Source organism: Mesoplodon densirostris, chromosome 5 (assembly GCF_025265405.1).
Source record: "Mesoplodon densirostris isolate mMesDen1 chromosome 5, mMesDen1 primary haplotype, whole genome shotgun sequence".
In the NCBI taxonomy this organism is placed as follows: Eukaryota; Metazoa; Chordata; class Mammalia; order Artiodactyla; family Ziphiidae; genus Mesoplodon; species Mesoplodon densirostris.
In genome coordinates this window covers 60519217-60537655 of record NC_082665.1, presented here as the reverse complement: position 1 = coordinate 60537655, position 18439 = coordinate 60519217, and the positions used below count along the sequence as shown (strand labels likewise).

Below are 18439 nucleotides of genomic sequence, written 5' to 3'. Positions count from 1 at the left end.
GCTCCACGGCATGTGGGATCTTCCCAGACCAGGGCTCAAACCTGTGTCCCCTGCATTGGCAGGCAGATTCTCAACCACTGAGCCACCAGGGAAGCCCCAACAAAAGAATTCTTAACTTTTATTATGTGCAATGTGTTCTTAATATTTTCTATTCTATATTCTGTTTTATTTTTTAAAAATGTTGGTTTTGATCCACTAATTATTTTACCACCCATTAAGTGAGTACCAAGATGCAGTTTGCAAAACACTACTTTATTGGATAGTCTTGTACAAAAGAAGTAGAAATTAATATTCTTTCATTTTGTGTTTTAGCTAGGTTTACTAGTTTGTTTTATTTATTTATTTTTTGGCCATGCCACGTGGCTTGTGGGATCTCAGTACCCGACCAGGGATTAAACCCAGGCCACAGCAGTGAAAGCCGAGAATCCTAGCCACTAGGCCACCAGGGAACTCCTTAAGTCTACTAGTTTTTGATACTTCTTTTTTAAAAAATCATTTTTGAAAATTTAGGAGTTGGTGAAAATTTTGTGAATATATATATATATATATATATATATATATATATATATATATATATATATATATAAAATATACTTATACTGGACTAGAAAAAATAAAAAAAGATGAACTAGGTTAGGTTGTCCTACCATCTGAATAGGCAAGTTCTTTGTTCCTGAAACATTCTTTTATATATTTTTTTTTCCATATAGATCCGTCGTCATGAAATACACAAATCGAAGAATAGAGCATTAGTACACTGGGAGCTCCAAGAAAAAGCTTTGAAGAGAAAATGGAAGAAGCAGAAACCGGAAATTTCTAATCTTGAGAAAAGGAGATTGTCTCTCATGAAGGAGGTAATGCTAAACTGCATCATCTGTAGAGTTAGAAAGAAAAGAAGAGGTAAATAGGTGTCTCTCTTTTTCCGCGTACTTGATTAACATTGGACAGACTCTAATCGTTATCGTGTCCTTACGCGGTGATCGACAGGTAGACTTTGGAAAAAGGAGCAGAGTGACGATCACAGTCTAGTTTCATGATTTGAATTCCCGCTTTTCAGCTTACTAGCCAGGTGACCTTAAATTATTAACTTCTCAGCCTGAATTTTCTTATCTTTAAACTGGAGTAACAGTATTTGCCTGACTGTATTGTTATGAGATTTCAGTGATAAAATATTACTAAAGTGATTAGGACAGTCCTTGGCACATAATTAGTGTCGTATATATATATATATAAAGCTGCTATAATTATTTTTCTCAGTTCAACAGCGATGCTGTTAGATTACTTTGCAAAAAAAAAAATGTGTGCTTGTCCAACAAATTAGTAAGGCACTTGTCTTTGGCTGAATCTTTTGTCAGATGTAGGGTGTTTGAATAAGTAATCAGAGTGGGTAGGAATAAATAATATGGAAAATAAGAAGAAACTACAGTAAAACCCTTCTTTTATTTGGGCTGAAATCATTGTAAAAGAAATGCCTGTTTTCTTCTTGTTCACTGTTGGAGCTTATGGCACTTGGCTGTCTGGGTGACCTTCTGCTGCAGCTTTAAGTCACATTCTGTCTTTTGAGGAATTTGTTAGGCTTCTTAGTGAATTATGAAAGTCATGACTTTATATATCATGAGGAAGAATTATATCTCCCAAATAAATGTTCACATGAGCTTGTAAAAAGAACAGTGGATTGAGAGAGAATGGCTCTTTAGAGGTACGTATCTTTTGGTGATCTTAGGCAAGTCACCTACATTTAAATGTTACGTGGTAATTCTCCATGAAAGGCCTAAGAACACAGATCTGGCCAGGGAAAAAGGCAGCCACTTTGAGGTGACTCTGGGCTTTTGTTTCCCGTCCCTAGTGACCCCTGCTCATGTCCTGAATCCCTTATACCTTGTAGATGTGGTAGAATTAGGGGTTGAAGGAGAGTGGTAAGAGAGGGTGAGTGTAATTTCTCTGCCTTCTTTCTGTAATGCGGCTTCCTCATGCTCTAGCGTAGTGTTTATCAACTCTGACTGATTCTAATTTCCATTTAAAAAATTCCCATTAAAAAAAACCAAACAGTATCTGGACTCAGACATATTTATACTCAGGTATTCTAATTCAGTGGATCTGGGATGCAGCCCCACTTAGGTATTTTTAAGACAGTTGCTATGTAATATTTAATATTTTGCTAGGTTTGAGAACCTCTGCTATTAGTGGGATTTAGGCATTTCCATTTAACAACATATTTTGGAGGTTTTTCTATGTCAGTATTTAGAAATCTACCTTTTCTTTTTTTTTTTTTTTTTTTTTTTTTGCGGTATGCGGGCCTCTCACTGCCGTGGCCTCTCCCGTTGCGGAGCACAGGCTCCGGACGCGCAGGCCCAGCGGCCATGGCTCACGGGCCCAGCCGCTCCACGGCATATGGGATCCTCCCAGACCGGGGCACGAACCCGTATCCCCTGCATCGGCAGGCGGACTCTCAACCACTGCGCCACCAGGGAGGCCCTACCTTTTCTTTTTTAATGGCCAAGTAGTATGTGGATATACCACAATTTATTTATCTAGTGCTTTATTAGTGGACATTTAGGATGTGTATCAGAATATGGTATAAGCATCTGGAAAAAAAAAAGACCCCAGAATATACTGGTATAAACAAAATAGAAATCTATTTCACTTTTATGGAACAGCTCAGAGATACATGGTAGTGGGTAGGGGGATCTCTGGTCCTTTATTACAGGGCTTCCATGTCTGAGTTTGGAGTGGCTGTTCCAGCTTCCTTCAGATGTTTCCCAGGCAGCATGAAGTGGGGAAGAGAATGCATGTCACTCCCTTTACGTATCACCCAGAAGCTCTGGCTTCTATCCCATTGTCCAGAACTTCATCAAGTGACCACTGTCACCTGCAAGGGTGGTTGGGAAATTAGCTATGTACTTGGCTAACTTGGGAGTTCCACTGTTAAAGAGAAAACAGAAAGAAAGGGTATTGGTGGATAAGTAGCAGTGTCTGCCACCGACAGATTATTTCCTGCCTTGTCACTATAAATAATGTAATGAATATGTTTCTGAGTACATGTATAAATATATTTGTAGGATAAATTCTTAAAAGTGGAATTGCTGAGTCAAAGCATTCATTCATCTATTATTTCAGTATTGCTATATTTGTAATGTCTGTGATAAGGTATGTGAGGGGAAGGAAGAGTCCTCCTTGGGCATATCCACCTAGGTTTTATCATTATGTGTTAGAGCTACCAGGACCTGTCCTCCAGAAGCTGGGCTCCTAGATTAACGTAAATTAAGAGAAAAGCTCTTTGACCAGCATAATCTTAGATTTCATTTGCTGTATGATCCACTCATGCCATGGGAATCAAGCAAATAAGGGTCCAAATCCAAATCAGAGAGAGGGTGGCTTTGATAAAGATTTTGTAAATTTTAAAAGTATATTAACTAACCTAGTCTCTTTGTACTTTCCCAATTCTGTCTGGTTTTTATTACCAGAGAGCAAAACTGCTAGCGTGACAAGTTTCTAATAATGGTTTTGAAGGGACCTTGACTGATCTTTTGAAAATCCAAGATGTATTCTGTTGTGCTCTTCGTAAGTTTGGTTTTGTGCTCTGCAAACCCATCTGGGGAAGTAATATATACAGATGGGCCTGCAGAGATTGATTTACCTATCATGAGGATGAGTTTTATCATAGAAGAGTGATAAAGAAATCCAGAAAGAGCAAGAGAAAGCCAATGCTCTGACCTCTGGCCACTCAAGCCGTCTGCCCCAAGGAGCCTGGGCAGGGACTAGCAGGGAGAGGGCTGCAGGGAAGTGGGTTTTCTGGAGACCTCACTATAATTAGTATCAGGTCTTGATATGATAAAATTATTCCTCCACAATCTGCTTCTTTTAATTTATATCTCTTCATTTTGATAGCAAGTCAATACCTTTTTTAAAAATAGTAAACAAAACTGCTGCTAGGAAATATATTTTGTAAAATTTTTCTAGTATAAGTGGTAGATTATAATGCTCCATTTACTTTCTTTCCTAAACTCTAATTGCATGTGCTACAAGATGGCTAACCAGGGATGAAAATTTAAGTTGTAACAACATTCTCAAATATCTCTAAAATTGTATACAGATTTAGTATACTTTTGTGTCTCTTGACAGGGCCTAGGATGCCAGTCTTCTGACTCCAAATGTGCTCTTTGTCCTGTGCCACTCCAAAACTTATGCTTTGTGGAGAGAACAGATTCAGGACTTTATTCTCACTAACAGAGCCAGCCAACCTGCTTGGCTTTAGCAGGGGAAGAAGGGGGAAAAAGTCAGAACGTGACTCTGGTTATTTTTCTTCATGTCCTAAAACAGTAACTGAGGTCACATTGTATGCTTGTTTCCATGGTCTAGAGAAATTCTGGTAAGAGCATTTGTTACCAGATGTTTTGATTTGAGTCGGTGTTGGAAACTGGAAAATTTCCAATTTTGACACTCCTTTCAGCCTAAGAATGCGATCTGGTGGTGGTGGGTGTTGACTTGCTTTCACTCTAGCCTGCGCATCCTTGCTTGTAACTGGGAAAGTTCTTAAGTTGAAAGTGTATAATCAGAGGCACCGCCATATTGGTATTTTTTGAGTTCTCATTTCTCCAGGATAAAATTCAAGCTTGTTTATAAATGCAGAAGCATCACTTTTTTGTTTAATGCCCCCAAAGTTGTATCTCACGTCGTATTTTTTAAGTTGTGGGTCATGACCCATTAATGGATTATGAAATCACTTTAGTGGTTGAAATACCAAAGAGTCACACATCTGAGTTTATGGCTCAAAGATTCATGTTTAATCAGTGTTTTTCAAACTGTGGATCACAACTTTTTAATGGATTGTAAAATCAAGTTAGTGGGTTGTGACCATCATTTGAAAAAATAGAATAGAAACGAAAAAGAAAATATCAGAGTGGTTATCAAAGAGTAAGTTTAAGCAAAGCTTTTATTTTGGTGTTTGTCTACATTTGTGTGTGGACTGGGTCATAATTTAATAATGTATTTCTTTGGATCAAAGCCAAGCATTTGAAATCCACTAATTATTATAATAGCTCCATCTACTGGTACTTAATGATATTGCCGCTGAAGGATTTGAGATGATTTTTAAGCTCCTGCCTTTGTATGGACTTTTCCTTTGTGATTTATTAAGTATATATATATTTTATGAATAATAATATTTATCACTAACATGTGTCTAGATTCTTTCTGATCAATACCGGATGCAGGATGTATTGGAAAAATCTGATCATTTGATGGCTACAGCAAAAGATCTGTTTGTTGATTTTCCTCGTAGGCGCACAGGTAAAGTAGTCACATCAAACAAAAGTTTCTTTATCTTATTCATCATAGCCCACACCTGGCTGTTTGAAAGAATTTAAAATCTTTTCTCAGGCATCATATTATTTCTTTCACATGTGTTCTAGGGTGGATAGCATACAAGAGTTGTTAGAGGGCTTCCCTGGTGGCGCAGTGGTTGAGAGTCCGCCTGCCGATGCAGGGGACGCGGGTTCGTGCCCCGGTCCGGGAAGATCCCACGTGCTGCGGAGCGGCTGGGTCCGTGAGCCATGGCCCCTGAGCCTGCGCGTCCGGAGCCTGTGCTCTGCAATGGGAGAGGCCACAGCAGTGAGAGGCCCGCGTAATGCAAAAAAAAAAAGAGTTGTTAGACATAGATTTATTACAATTTATTTGCTTTTCACTAAGAATATTAACTATTACAAATTACTCAAGTTAAGGAAAGGTAAATTGTTATTATTTACTAAAATATCTTGTGAAATGTATAAGATTTCATAATTTAAGGTATGATTTCATTTTCAGCTTATTAATATTAAATTACCATATAATTAAAGTATCTGCTTTGTATGTAATTTGAGTGAAGCTTAATTTGAAAACTAAAGCAACTTCAGTGTCTCTCTAAAAGGAACTTTGCCTCTTGTGAGATGCACAACATTATTTACTTTAATGTGTATATAATCTGTTGTTTACCTTAATCCCTAAAAACAGATCATTAGTTTTTAGTTTAAGGTTTAAACCCTGGCTTGGCCACTCACTAATGTGACTCTGTGCCTGTTGCCTCACGTCTCTGAGTTTCAGTTTACCCATATGTAAAATAATGATACTAATAACCTCATAGGATTTTGTGAGGGTGAAACAATTTAATATATGTAAAAGCATTTAGAACAATGCCTGGCATATAGTAAGCACTGTTTGAGTGCGAGTTGCTATTATTATTATTTAAGATTTTCATACGATAATTCAGACCTATGGCAGTGTATTGTATGTGTGAAGTCAATTTAATTAAATGAAACAAAATCATCATGACATTTTCCTTCTGCAGGGTTTCCTAATGTAACAATGGCTCCTGATTCTTCTCAAGGTCCCATTGTGGTAAATCAAGACCCTGTCACCCAGGCCATCCTTAGTGAATCTGTTATTGAGCCTCAGGTAACGTACTTTGCTCACAGCCATAATGCTCATGCTGAAATTCAGTTTAAGTTGATGTAGATAGGTATAGTGGTAAACATTTCAAAAGCTTTACTATCTAAATACCAAGTTGTGGTTGCTAGAATTGTTCTTACTCAAATATAGTGCATGTACTGTGAGTAATGCTTGTACTAAACAAGATAGGACTAGATAATAATAGCTAACATTTACTGAGTGCTTACCTAGGAGGTAGTTACTATTATTATCCCCATTTAGCAGATGGAAAAACTGAGGCTCAGAAAAATTAAGTAAGTTGTCCAAGATCACATAGCTAGTTAGCATGAGAGATGGCATTCAAATCTAGGCTGTCTGGCTCCATAAGACTGTGTCACCCAGAGATGTAGAGAACAAACGTATGGACACCAAGGGGGGAAGTTGGGAGGTGGTGGTGGTGGGATGAATTCGGAGATTGGGATTGACATGTATAGTACACACTAATATGTATAAAATAGATAACTAATAAGAACCTGCTGTATAAAAAATAAATAAATTAAAAAAAAAGACTGTGTCACCATCTACAAATATGGAAACAGCAAGAGAGTCTTTCCACGTCCCACTTTGGAGTCAGGTGAATCTATGTTCATATTCTGTTACTTACTAGCTGTTCGATGTTGAGTTGATTTCTCAAGGTATCTGAGTTGGCTCAGAGAGTTTTTTTGTTAAATGGGAATAGAATATACCTGCTATGGTTGTTGTGAGGATCAGCTCAGATAGGTTATGTAAAGTGTTGAGCATAATACCAGATATTAGTTCTTCATGAAATCTTTGTCCCTTCTTTTTTTTTAAATAAATTTATTTATATTATTTATTTATTTTTGGCTGCTTTGGGTCTTCATTGCTGCACGTGGGCTTTCTCTAGTTGCAGCGAGTGGGGGCTGCTCTTCGTTGGGAGCTTCTCATTGCAGTGGCTTCTCTTGTTGCGGAGCATGGGCCCTAGAGCACGTGGGCTTCAGTAGTTGTAGCACCAGTGCTCTAGAACGTAGGCTCAGTAGGTGTGGCGCACGGGCTTAGTTGCTCTGCGGCATGTGGGATCTTCCTGGACCAGGGATCGAACCCGTGTCCCCTGCATTGGCAGGTGGATTCTTAACCACTGTGCTACCAGGGAGGCCCAAAAAGAATATTTTAGACTATATCTGAAAGTCAGTGAATTAGTCACTATGGAACAGACTTGAATATTTCTTTAAAAATACCTTTGTCCCTTCTAATGTACTAGTATGTTTAAAAAGCAGCTACCCAAGAAACTTTGAATTTATTGACTAGTTACATGGGAAAAGTATAGTAGTAAAACATTTATGAGCTGTATCTTAATCTAATTGGAACTCTTAATTAATCAAAATGTTTAGAATTTTGAGATAGGAAACATTTTTTAAAAGCCCATGAAGAATTTAATACTAAAATAAATCAACTTTTTAAGAATGACTAGGTCTTAGTACCTGTTTAATGCAATTTCCTAAGTCATTTGTATCTTTTATGACAAAAAGAAGAATCATCAATTAGATGGATGATCCTAGGGAATTACAAGGTCCAGAGTCATATAAATATACCGTTTTCTACTTATAAAGGCAATTAAGTAGAACGTTACACATATTTTTAATAGCCAAAGTCCATTAGCCATATCCCTAGCCAAAAGCCATGTATGTTTTTACACTTATTAAAAAGTTAGTTTTCAAATGATCATGGTCTCTATGATGAAGGTTGGGAGGTGGCAAGAGGCAAGGTAAGAGAGACAAGAAGGAGCTGGGTCACGAAGGGCTAAGGAACCAGGAAGCAAGAGTAGAGCCACTAAAGGATTTTAAGAAGAGCACAGTCATGGCGAAATTGACAGTAACGTGGAAGATGGATTGGGGAGGGAGGGACAAGACTGGTGAGAGGATCTGATTAGAAGACTCACATTGGAATCTTAGCGAGAAGTGGTGAGGACTGACCCAAAGCAGTGGCAGTAGGGAAGGAGGTAGAGGGGAAGAGGGATAGATTTGAGAGATTAAGAAGGGATAGAATTGACAGGATTGGGTGATTGATTGGATGTGATGGATGAGGAAGAAGGATAATTTCCAGTTTGCTGGCTTGAGAACCTGAGTAGATAGTGATGCTGGTTATGGTCTTGGTAACATGACAGGAACAAGGTTTCTGGAAGAATGATAGTAGAGGCTTAGGAAAATGATGAATTTTAGACATGTTGAGTATATGTGTGTAGGATGTTCTCCTAGGGGTATCTTTTAGGCAGTTGGATATAAATGTTGAGGGCTCAAGAGATATCTGAGTGAAGCTAGAAATTTGGAAATTAACAGCATTTGGCTCGTAATTGCACCTTGGAATTAAATATAATCATACAGAAAATGAGTCAGATGAGAGGAGAAAAGGTCCAAAGGGAGAACCTTGAGTGACATCAGAAAAAGGGAAGGCTAGGAAAAGAACCAATAAAGGAGATTGGGAAGGAATGGCCAAAAGAAGAAAAACCAAGAAAATATGGTATCATGGAAGAAGAAAGGAAAAGTTTATCTTCCTCAAAAGAAGATTTTGAGGGAAAGAAATGAGTGGTCATTGATGTCTGATGAGTCAGAAGTAAGGGAAGGCAAAGACAGAAATATCCATTTGATTTGGGAACAGGTGTGTTGATGTTGACCATGTAGAGAACAGCTTAAATGGTGTGGCAGGGCAGAAGCAAAGTTGCAGGGCATAAATGGTGAATGAGAAGTGGCGGGCAGGGGCTTCCCTGGTGGCGCAGTGGTTGAGAGTCCGCCTGCCGATGCAGGGGATACGGGTTCGTGCCCCGGTCCGGGAAGATCCCACATGCCGCGGGGTGGCTGGGCCCGTGAGCCATGGCCGCTGAGCCTGCGCGTCCAGAGCCTGTGCTCCGCAACGGGAGAGGCCACAACAGTGAGAGGCCCGCGTACCAAAAAAAAAAAAAAGAAGAAGTGGCGGGCAGCTCTTTCAAGAAGTTTGTTGCACAGAAAGAGTAGATGGTAGCTCAAGGTGAGTATAGGGTACGGATAAGATGGCAAAGACATAGATTTAAATGTGGATGAGCTGAAGCCAGTAAGGAGAAGTTGAAGATGCAGGAAAGAGAAGGGGCAATTGATGGACTAGAAGGAAGCAAGAGGGTTTGGGTTCTGGACCACGTGTGGAGGGATTAGCCTTAGAAGGAGAGATCTCTCTTCTGTTATGACAAAAAGAAAGGATGAGTGTGTATATAACCAACCTGTGTTATTATTTTATTGTTGTGTTGATAAAGGCTCTTAATGAAGTAGATGATGACCAACGAGAAGAAACTGTTAACAGCCAGTCAGAAGAAAGTGAGAATGAGTTGGATAACTCTCTAAGCTCTCAGTCAAACACAAATGCGAACACGTAAGTATAAATGGCATAAGTATCTAAGATGCTCCCCTTTTTTCCAAGGCCATTTCTTCCCCCATCCCTACTTTATTGAGATATAACTGACATATAATGTTGTATACGTTTATAAGGCATACAACATGTTGATTTGGTATACTTACATACTGCAAAATGGTTACCATCATAGCATTAAGTGATGGATGGTTAATAGCTCCGTCACATCGTCTAATTACCATTTCTTTTTTGTGGTGAAAACATTTAAGATCTTCTCACTTAGCAACTTGCAAGTATAAAATAAAATATTATTAGCTGTAATCACAAGAAGTTATTCATCTTATAACTGGAAATTTGTACCCTTTTACCATCTTCCCATTTGCTCCACCTCCCAGCCCCTGGTAACCACCACTCTGTTTCTATGAGTTCAGCTTTTTTATTATATATATATATTTTTTTTAATTAAAAAATTGTTTTATTTATTATTTTTTTTTGGCTGCATTGGGTCTTTGTTGCTGCGTGGGCTTTTTCTAGTTGTAGTGAGCGGGGGCTACTGTTTGTTGTGGTGCACAGACTTCTCATTGTGGTGGCTTCTCTTGTTGCAGAGCACAGGCTCTAGGCTTGTGGGCTTCAGTAGTTGCAGCATGTGGGCTCAGTCGTTGCCCCACGTGGGCTCAGTAGTTGTGGCTCACAGGCTCTAGAGTGCAGGCTCAGTAGTTGTGGCGCACGGGCTTTGTTGCTCTGCGGCGTGTGGGATCTTCCTGGACCAGGGCTCAAACCTGTGTCCCCTGCATTGGCAGGTGGATTCTTAACCTCTGCGCCACCAGGGAAGTCCCCTCAGCTTTTTTAGATTCCACGTATAAGTGATATCATTCAGTATTTGTCTTTCTTTGTCTCACTTGTATTTCTCAATGTAATACCTTCCAGGTTCATCCATGTTGTCACAAATGGCATGCTTTCCTTCTTTCTCATGGCTGAATAATATCCCACTGTATATGTATACAGTGGAATATGATACGTATCTATGTATCTCAATCACATCGTGTTCATCCATTCATGTGTTGACATATACTTAGGTTGTTTCCATATCTTGTTTATTGTGAATAGTGCTGCAGTTAACATGGGAGTGCAGATATCTCTCTGAGATCCTGTTTTCATTTCCTTTTGATATATACCCTGAAGTGGGAATCCTGGATCATATGGTAGTTATATTTTTAATTTTTTGAGGAACTTCCACACTGTTTTCCATAATGGTTGTACCAATTAACAATGCCACCAATAGTGCACAAGGGTTCCCTTTTCTCCACATCCTCATTAACACTTGTTATCTCTTGACTTTTTGATGATAGCCATTCTTATTATAGGTGTGAGGAGATATCTTATTGTGGGTTTGTTTTTTTAATCATTTTTGTGTGTTTGTTTTATGTTTGCTTTTTTTTAGTTTGCTTTCTGTTTTTTTGTTTTGTTTTTATTTTTTATGGTTTCTTTTGTTTGGTTCTATGGTTTTCTGTTTTCTTTGTTTTTTTACTTTTGTTTTATTTTTTGTTTGGTTTTGCTTTTATTGTGGTTTTGATTTTCATTTCCCTTATGATTAGTGATGTCAGGCACCTTTTCATGTATGTACTTGTTGGCTATTTGTACGTCATCTTTGGAAAAATGTCTGTTCAGTTCCTCTGCCCATTTTTTTAATTGGATGGTTTGGGTTTTTAGCTATTAAGTTGTATGAGTTCTTTATGTGTTTTGGATATTAACCCCTAATTAAGTATATGATTTGCAAATATTTTCTCCCATCCCATAGATTACCTCTTCATTCTGTTGATTGTTTCTTTTGCTGTGCAGAAGCTTTTTGGTTTCATGTAGTTCCAGCTATTATTTTTTGCTTGTGCTTTTGGTGTCAGATCCAAAAAATTGTTGCCAAGATCAATGTCAATGAGCTTCCCCTATGTTTTCTTCTAGGATTTTTACCATTTCAGGTCTAATGTTTAATTCTTTAATCCATTTTGAGTTAATTTTTGTGAGTGGTGTAAGGTAGGGGTCCAATTTCATTCTTTTGCACATCTTTATCCAGTTTTTGCAATGCTATATATGTGTGTGTGTATATATACACATATATATACACACACACAAGTATTTAAGTTGTTTCCAATATTTTTCAATTAAAAAATGCTGCAGTGAATAACTTATGCATATGTATTTTTGTATGGTTGAAGGTGTGTATTTAGAGTAAATTACTAGAAGTGGGATTTTGGGATTAAAAGGTAAATGCTATGTAATTTTGTTCTAAAATTACTGAATTCTGCTTTATGAGGGTTGTAGTATTTTGCACTCCTACTGTCAACTTACAAGAGTGTCTGCACCAGAGTGTGTTGTCAGACTTCTCTGCTGATTTCGTAGGTGAGAAATGGTATCTCAGTGTAGTTTTACTTTGCCTTTCTAAGTGAAATTGATAATTTTGTCATATATTTAAGGGACATTACAGTGAATTGTCTATTCATGTCTTTTGCCCATTTTGCTTTTAGGGTTTTGGTCCTTTAATTAATTTGTAAGCATTCTTTACATATTAAGGATATTAGTCTTTGACCTGTGTAATATGTTATATTTTCTCCCAATTTGTTGTCTTTTGAATTTCTTTAATAAATAAAAGATTTAAGAATATATATATAGTGCTCGCTTTGGCAGCACATATGCTAACATTGGAACAATACAGAGAAGATAAGCATGGCCTCTGTGCAAGGGTGACACACAAATTTGTGACGCATTCCATGTTTAAAAAAAAGAATATATATATAGTTTGAATTTATCATGCATTGTTTTTACATGTGGATCTTGAATCATACTCTGAAATTCTTTCCTAAAACTGGTTTTAGAGGAATTCACTCATGTTTTCTTCTGATACTTCTGTGGTTTTATTTTTTATTTAGTTCTCTGATCCATTGAGAGTTTATTTTGGTATGTGGTATGAGGTATGGCTCTGATTCTTATCTTTTCCTAAATTGGTATCCAGTTGCCCCAGCACCATTTATTACTGCCCCACTGATCTGAGATTCTGCCTGCGTACATTAATTACCGTGTGTACCTGGATCTACTTCTGAATTTTCTAGTCCACTGGCCTTGTTTCTGTAGTCATGCTCCAATACCACACTGTTTTAATTAGAGTTTATATTGTGTTAATAGACTTCCCTCATAGCCTTTTCCAGTTCAGAGTTTTCATAATGATTGTTACATGTTTATTTTTCTGTATGAATTTAGTGTCAACTTATTTAGCATCATAAAAAAGTTTATTGATATTTTTGTTATATTAATAAATTAACTAGAGAGACCTGACATCTTTATTATGCTGGGTTTTACTATCCAAGAACAAAGGATGTTTTTCCATTTGTTAATGTCTACCTTTTTGTTTTTGAGGAGTATTTTAATGTTTTTCTTATATAGGTTTCCTCATTTATTGTTAAAATTATTCCTGAGTATTTTTGTTGTTGGTTACTATTTTATTTTATTATTTATTTATTTATTTTTTGAGGGAAGGAAGGATTTATTATTACTTGCAGCAAGTAAGATGAACTCGGGGGATCCTTCCCAAAGCAGTGTCTCCCCAAACAGCAAAATTGGGGAAGCTTTAAGCTAAGAGTACATGCATATTCATGAAGAGGCTTGAGCAGAGGAGAATTGGGACAAATGTTGACAGAGTCCAAGCTTTAGTTGATTGAAGTCAGGAGGGTCAACATCATCATTCCATCTTCCACCTAGGTGGGGGCCTTAGTTCCTACAGAGCTCAAAAACTGTATCAGATTGTTATGTATATCCCTTGGGGAGCAATTAGGACTTGTTTTATTGCTGAACTTTTGTTTCTTGACTGCATTTTCTTTGTTACTGAATTCCCTTACTTCCCTTAAGATCATTAACTACTGAGACTGGTTCAAGGGCAAGAATTGTGGTCAGACTTAGATCACAAAATGGCTTAGGCCAAAAGTGGCTTCTCTCTCTCTCTCTCTCTTTTTTTTTTTTTAGTGGTACATGGGCCTCTCACTGTTGTGGCCTCTCACTGTTGTGGCCTCTCCCGTTGCGGAGCACAGGCTCTGGATGCGCAGGCTCAGTGACCATGGCTCACGGCCCCAGCTGCTCTGCGGCACGTGGGATCTTCCCAGACCGGGGCATGAACCTGCGTCCCCTGCATCGGCAGGCGGACTCTCAACCACTGCGCCACCAGGGAAGCCCAGTTTTCTTCTTTTTTTTGCATGTTGGGGGCAGGAATTTTCATTAGCTGAAATATTTCAATTTCAGTTTTCTGTTTTGATATACTGCCTTTGTTATACTTTACATTTTGTGGAGAGGTTTGGGAGTTTTAGGTGATTCTTCTCTCAATTATGGTGAGGCACAGCTTATTTAGAGCCTTTTTAAAAAAAAAAAAAGTGTTGGTGGGTTAAAGTTGGCTTATCCTCCAATATCATGGTTCTCTTTTGTCTTGAAGGACTTTTGCATCTTTTCTCCTTTAGCACTCAGCCTCCAAAGGGTACCTCTCCCTTCCTGTTCACTCTCTTCTCCTTAAGAAGTGATGCCTTCCCAAGACTACCACCTTGGGTTCTACAAACTTCTTGATGGTGTTATGATTGCCCAGGTTTTTCTTTTTTGTTTTTTTTAAGTATTGGCATACTTAGAGTGGACTTTTTCTTTCTAGAGGTGATTTTTGTCACCATTAGGCTCTCAGCTTTCCTTTTCTCTGTGCAGTCATTTTGAACTGCCCCCATTCTTTGCAAAGGCTTCCTACAGGTGCTCAAGAAATATCTTTGCTGGAATTTGATGCTTATTTTTCTACCTACAGGTAGTTTGAAGTTAGTAGTATTCTCTGTCTTCCAATAATATAGAAGGTATGGGTTATATGCTGTTCTATTTGCTTTTCTTGTTTCACTGTATAGTTTTTTGGAGGATGTGTAGAGTAATTCAAATTTAGTTGGTCACCATTTTGTTAGGAATACCTGGAAATATGTATTGTCTTTTAAGTACTTTTTCTTTCAGAGGCTAAATATAACTAATCTTGTACAGAATTACTTTTATTCTTTACACTTGAATCAAATAAGTTTTTTCATTTGGTAGGTTAAGTTTAGTTTTATCTCATTAGTTGTTTGAAAAGGCAATTTCCAACTTATGAATACCTTATGTCTCAAAATGTTACTTATTGATTGCTGGTATTAGAGTATTAGAAGGTATTAGAAGGTATTAGAGGTATTAGAAGATGAGGTATTAGAAGATGCATTAGACTTGGAATCTGGGGACTAAGCCTTTGGTTACTTACTAATTAGATAATCTGTGGGTCTTTATTTCCTCACTTGTAAAATATGAGAGGGGTAGAACATATGATTTTTAAGGTGCCTTCTGGTTTGAAAATTTCTGTGAATTCTGTGAGTTCCTGTGAGCACTGAATTGATTTCTCATAGCAATAATATTATACATGATAAATATGTTCCTGACCCAATCCTCAAAAGCCTCTACTGAGTCATTGCTGTTTTTTTGGGGTCAGTACATTCCAAGTGAGGAAACAGTGATTGCAAGCGTTTCTCTCACTTTAACCATTATCAATACCTACTTCCTCTGTAGATCTTTGTGTATAGGCTGGGGAGAGGGAAAGATGATGTTAGAGCATCCATAGGAAAAAAGTGAGAAAGAATTGAGAGGAATAAACCCCTAGTGGCAAAAACTGAATGACAAGGAAAATTTCTCTTTCCAGTAGGCTTAGGTAGCTTCCTTTGGATGTGGTTTGTATGTTAGGAATATAAATTAGAGTTGCTGATATTCCTAAGTTGTCTATGAAATAAAGTCATTAAAATACTGTTGTGATTGATGCTGCCATAAAATAGAATTGGTGCTCATAAGTGGTCATCAGTGGAAATGGAAGGAGCTTGGATGTGAATCAATGCCCAAAGTAAATAAAATAAGTAAAATTGAGTTCTAGATCTAAAGGAGATTGTTGTCTTCAGATGGCGATAAATACTTTAAAGTAATTTCTTATTCTTCCCATCATATTTCAAAAATATTGGGTTGGCCAAAAAGTTCACTTGGGTTTTTCCATAACATCTTAATCCAAATGAACTTTTTGGCCGACCCAATAATACCTATAAAGTATTTTAAGTTTCTAAGTTGAAAGCTGCCAAATTCAAGGTAGTACATTAGTTTCCTGGAGTTGCTATAAAAAATTATTACAAACTTGGTGGCTTAAAACAATAGAAATTTATTTTTTCACACTTCTGGAGGCCAGAAATCTGAAATCAGTTTCACTAGACCAAAATCAAGGTGTTGATAGGGCCACACTCCCTCCAGAGGCTCTAGAAGAAAATCTGTTCCTTTCCTCTTCCAGCTTTTGATGGCTCTTGGTCTTTCTTGGCTTGTGGCTACATCACTTCAGTCTCTGCTTCTGTCTTCACAACACCTCCTGTGTGTGAGAATGTGTGTGTGTGTGTGTGTGTGTGTGTGTGTGTGTGTGAGAGAGAGAGAGAGAGAGAGAGAGAGAGAGAGGAGAGAAAATCTACCTCTGTCTGTCTTTTATAAGAATATACGTGATTGCATTTAGGGCCCACAGAGGATAACCTCACCATCTCAAGATCTTTCACTTAATCACATCTGCAAAGACCCATTTTTGGCCACTTTCAGGTTCCAGGGATTAGAGCATGGACATATTTTCAGGGACCATAATTTAGCCTACACAGTCCACCCACTGGCCCACATGCAGAATTTACATTCACCCCATTCCAATATCCCCCAATGTCTCAGCATCAACTCAAGTTCAAAATCTCATCTAAACATAAACTCAAACCGAATCTAATCATCTAAGTCAGGAATGGGTAAAACTCTGGATATGATACACCCTGGGCCAATACTCTTCTCCATCTATGGTCCTGTGAAACTAGAAAACAAGTTATCTGCTTTTAAAATACAATGATGGAACAGACATAGGATAATAATTATGGACATTCCCATTTGAAAAAGGAGAAAATCAAAGGAAGAAATGGGTCACCAGTCCCAACCCAGCAGGGCAAATTTTATTAGGTTTCAAGGCCTGGTAATAATCCTCTGTGGCTTGACACTTTACCCTTTGGGTCCATGGTTCAATTCTCTGTGCCTGTGGCTCTGGCCTTGGACTCTGTGTCCATGGATCTAGTCTCTATACCTGCAGCCCTGGCTATGAAATCATTATTCCTTTTTTTTGAAGCCTGTCTTTTCCCCTGAGTAATTTTATCAGCCTGTTTACTATCTGGAGAATTTTAGGAGTTTGACACCCTTCCTTCATTTCATCCTATCTCTGTCCCTTTCAGTAGTACCAGCTTGTAGTATTTCTGATGGTATAACACTGTCAAAAGATCTTATGGGTCTCCTGTGTATGTCATGGGAAAGCATGCCTTTAGATGAGAGCTCCTCTATTGATCTTCCCTGGATAATCCCATCTTCGTTGTTGGCTTCTGCTGTGATCATTGAGGGGATCCAGGAGTCACATGCCTCATCTCTTTAGAAGTAGCAAAAAATTATCTAGCTGTACACTTGTCCTTCTCTCCAGAGCCTGCTTTCCTAACAGTGGCTCCTAATTTGAGCATCTATTGCAATCTGAAGAGTGAGAATTTCTCAAATCAAGTCCTGGTTCCTTTTTGCTTAACAGTTCTTCTCTCAATTTATCTCTTTCCTCTTGCATTTCACTGTAAGCAGCAAGAAGAAAGCAGGCTGCACATTCAGTACTTTCCTTGTAAACTTTGACAGCTAAATATCCAGTTTCATTGCTTACAAATTCTGCTTTCCACACAACTCAGCTAAGTTTTCTGCCACTTTATGGTAAGGATTGCCTTTTTCCCAGTTTCCATTAACATGTTCCTCATTTCCTTCTGAATCCTTACCAGAAGCTCCTTTAATATTCATATTTCTACCAACATTCTATTTATGATGATATGTTATCTTCTATGATAATATAGGCTTTCTCTACCATGCTCCTCACTTCCTCTTGAGGCCTCACTGGAAGAGTCCTTAACATTCATATTTTTATCAATAGTCTTTTTAAGACAATCAGGCTTTTTCTATCATTCACCTAAAAATTATTCCAGCCTTTACCCATTATCCAATTCCAAAGCTACTTTCACATTTTTAGATATTTGTTACATAAGCACCCCATATCCAAGTACCAAAATCTGTATTAATTTTCTGGGGCTGTGTTAACAAATTTCTACAAACTTGGTGGCTTCAAGCAGCAGAAATTTATTCTCTCACAGTTCTAGAGACCAGAAATCCTTAATCAGTTTTACTAGACTGAAATGAAGGTGTTGGTATTGCCACATTCCCTCTGGATACTCTTAAGTTATAATCCACGCCTTGCCTCTTCCAGCTTCTGCTGGCTGATGGTGTGTTTTTGGCTTGTGTCCACATCACTCCAGCCTCTGCCTCCACCTTCACATCACCTTCTCCACTTGTGTGTGTCAAAACCTCCCTCTGCTTCTCTGTTAAGGATGCATATTATTGCATTCAGGGACCACTTGGATAGTCCAGGATCATCTCCCTATTTCAAGACCCTTAACTTAATCACATCTGCAAAGTCCCTTTTTAGTCAGATAAGGTAAAATTCACAAGTTCCAGGGATTAGGTTATGGGTATCTTTTGGAGGGCCATTCTTAAG

General features: G+C 38.1%; 1 protein-coding gene and 1 non-coding gene across 5 annotated transcripts in view; both read left to right on the top strand.

The window, feature by feature from the left end:
- Positions 1 to 18439, top strand: part of SPICE1 (spindle and centriole associated protein 1) — a 65412-nt gene that overhangs the window by 13396 nt on the left and 33577 nt on the right. For all 4 annotated transcript variants that reach the window (XM_060099858.1, XM_060099861.1, XM_060099859.1 and 1 more), the window contains exons 4-7: positions 711 to 854; positions 5187 to 5289; positions 6323 to 6429; positions 9701 to 9816. In XM_060099858.1, coding sequence (XP_059955841.1) covers positions 711 to 854; positions 5187 to 5289; positions 6323 to 6429; positions 9701 to 9816 — 470 coding nt within the window. The remainder of the gene's footprint in view (positions 1 to 710; positions 855 to 5186; positions 5290 to 6322; positions 6430 to 9700; positions 9817 to 18439) is intronic.
- Positions 12459 to 12565, top strand: LOC132491520 (U6 spliceosomal RNA). Its single transcript, XR_009532729.1, has one exon. It is a non-coding gene; the product is annotated as a U6 spliceosomal RNA (small nuclear RNA).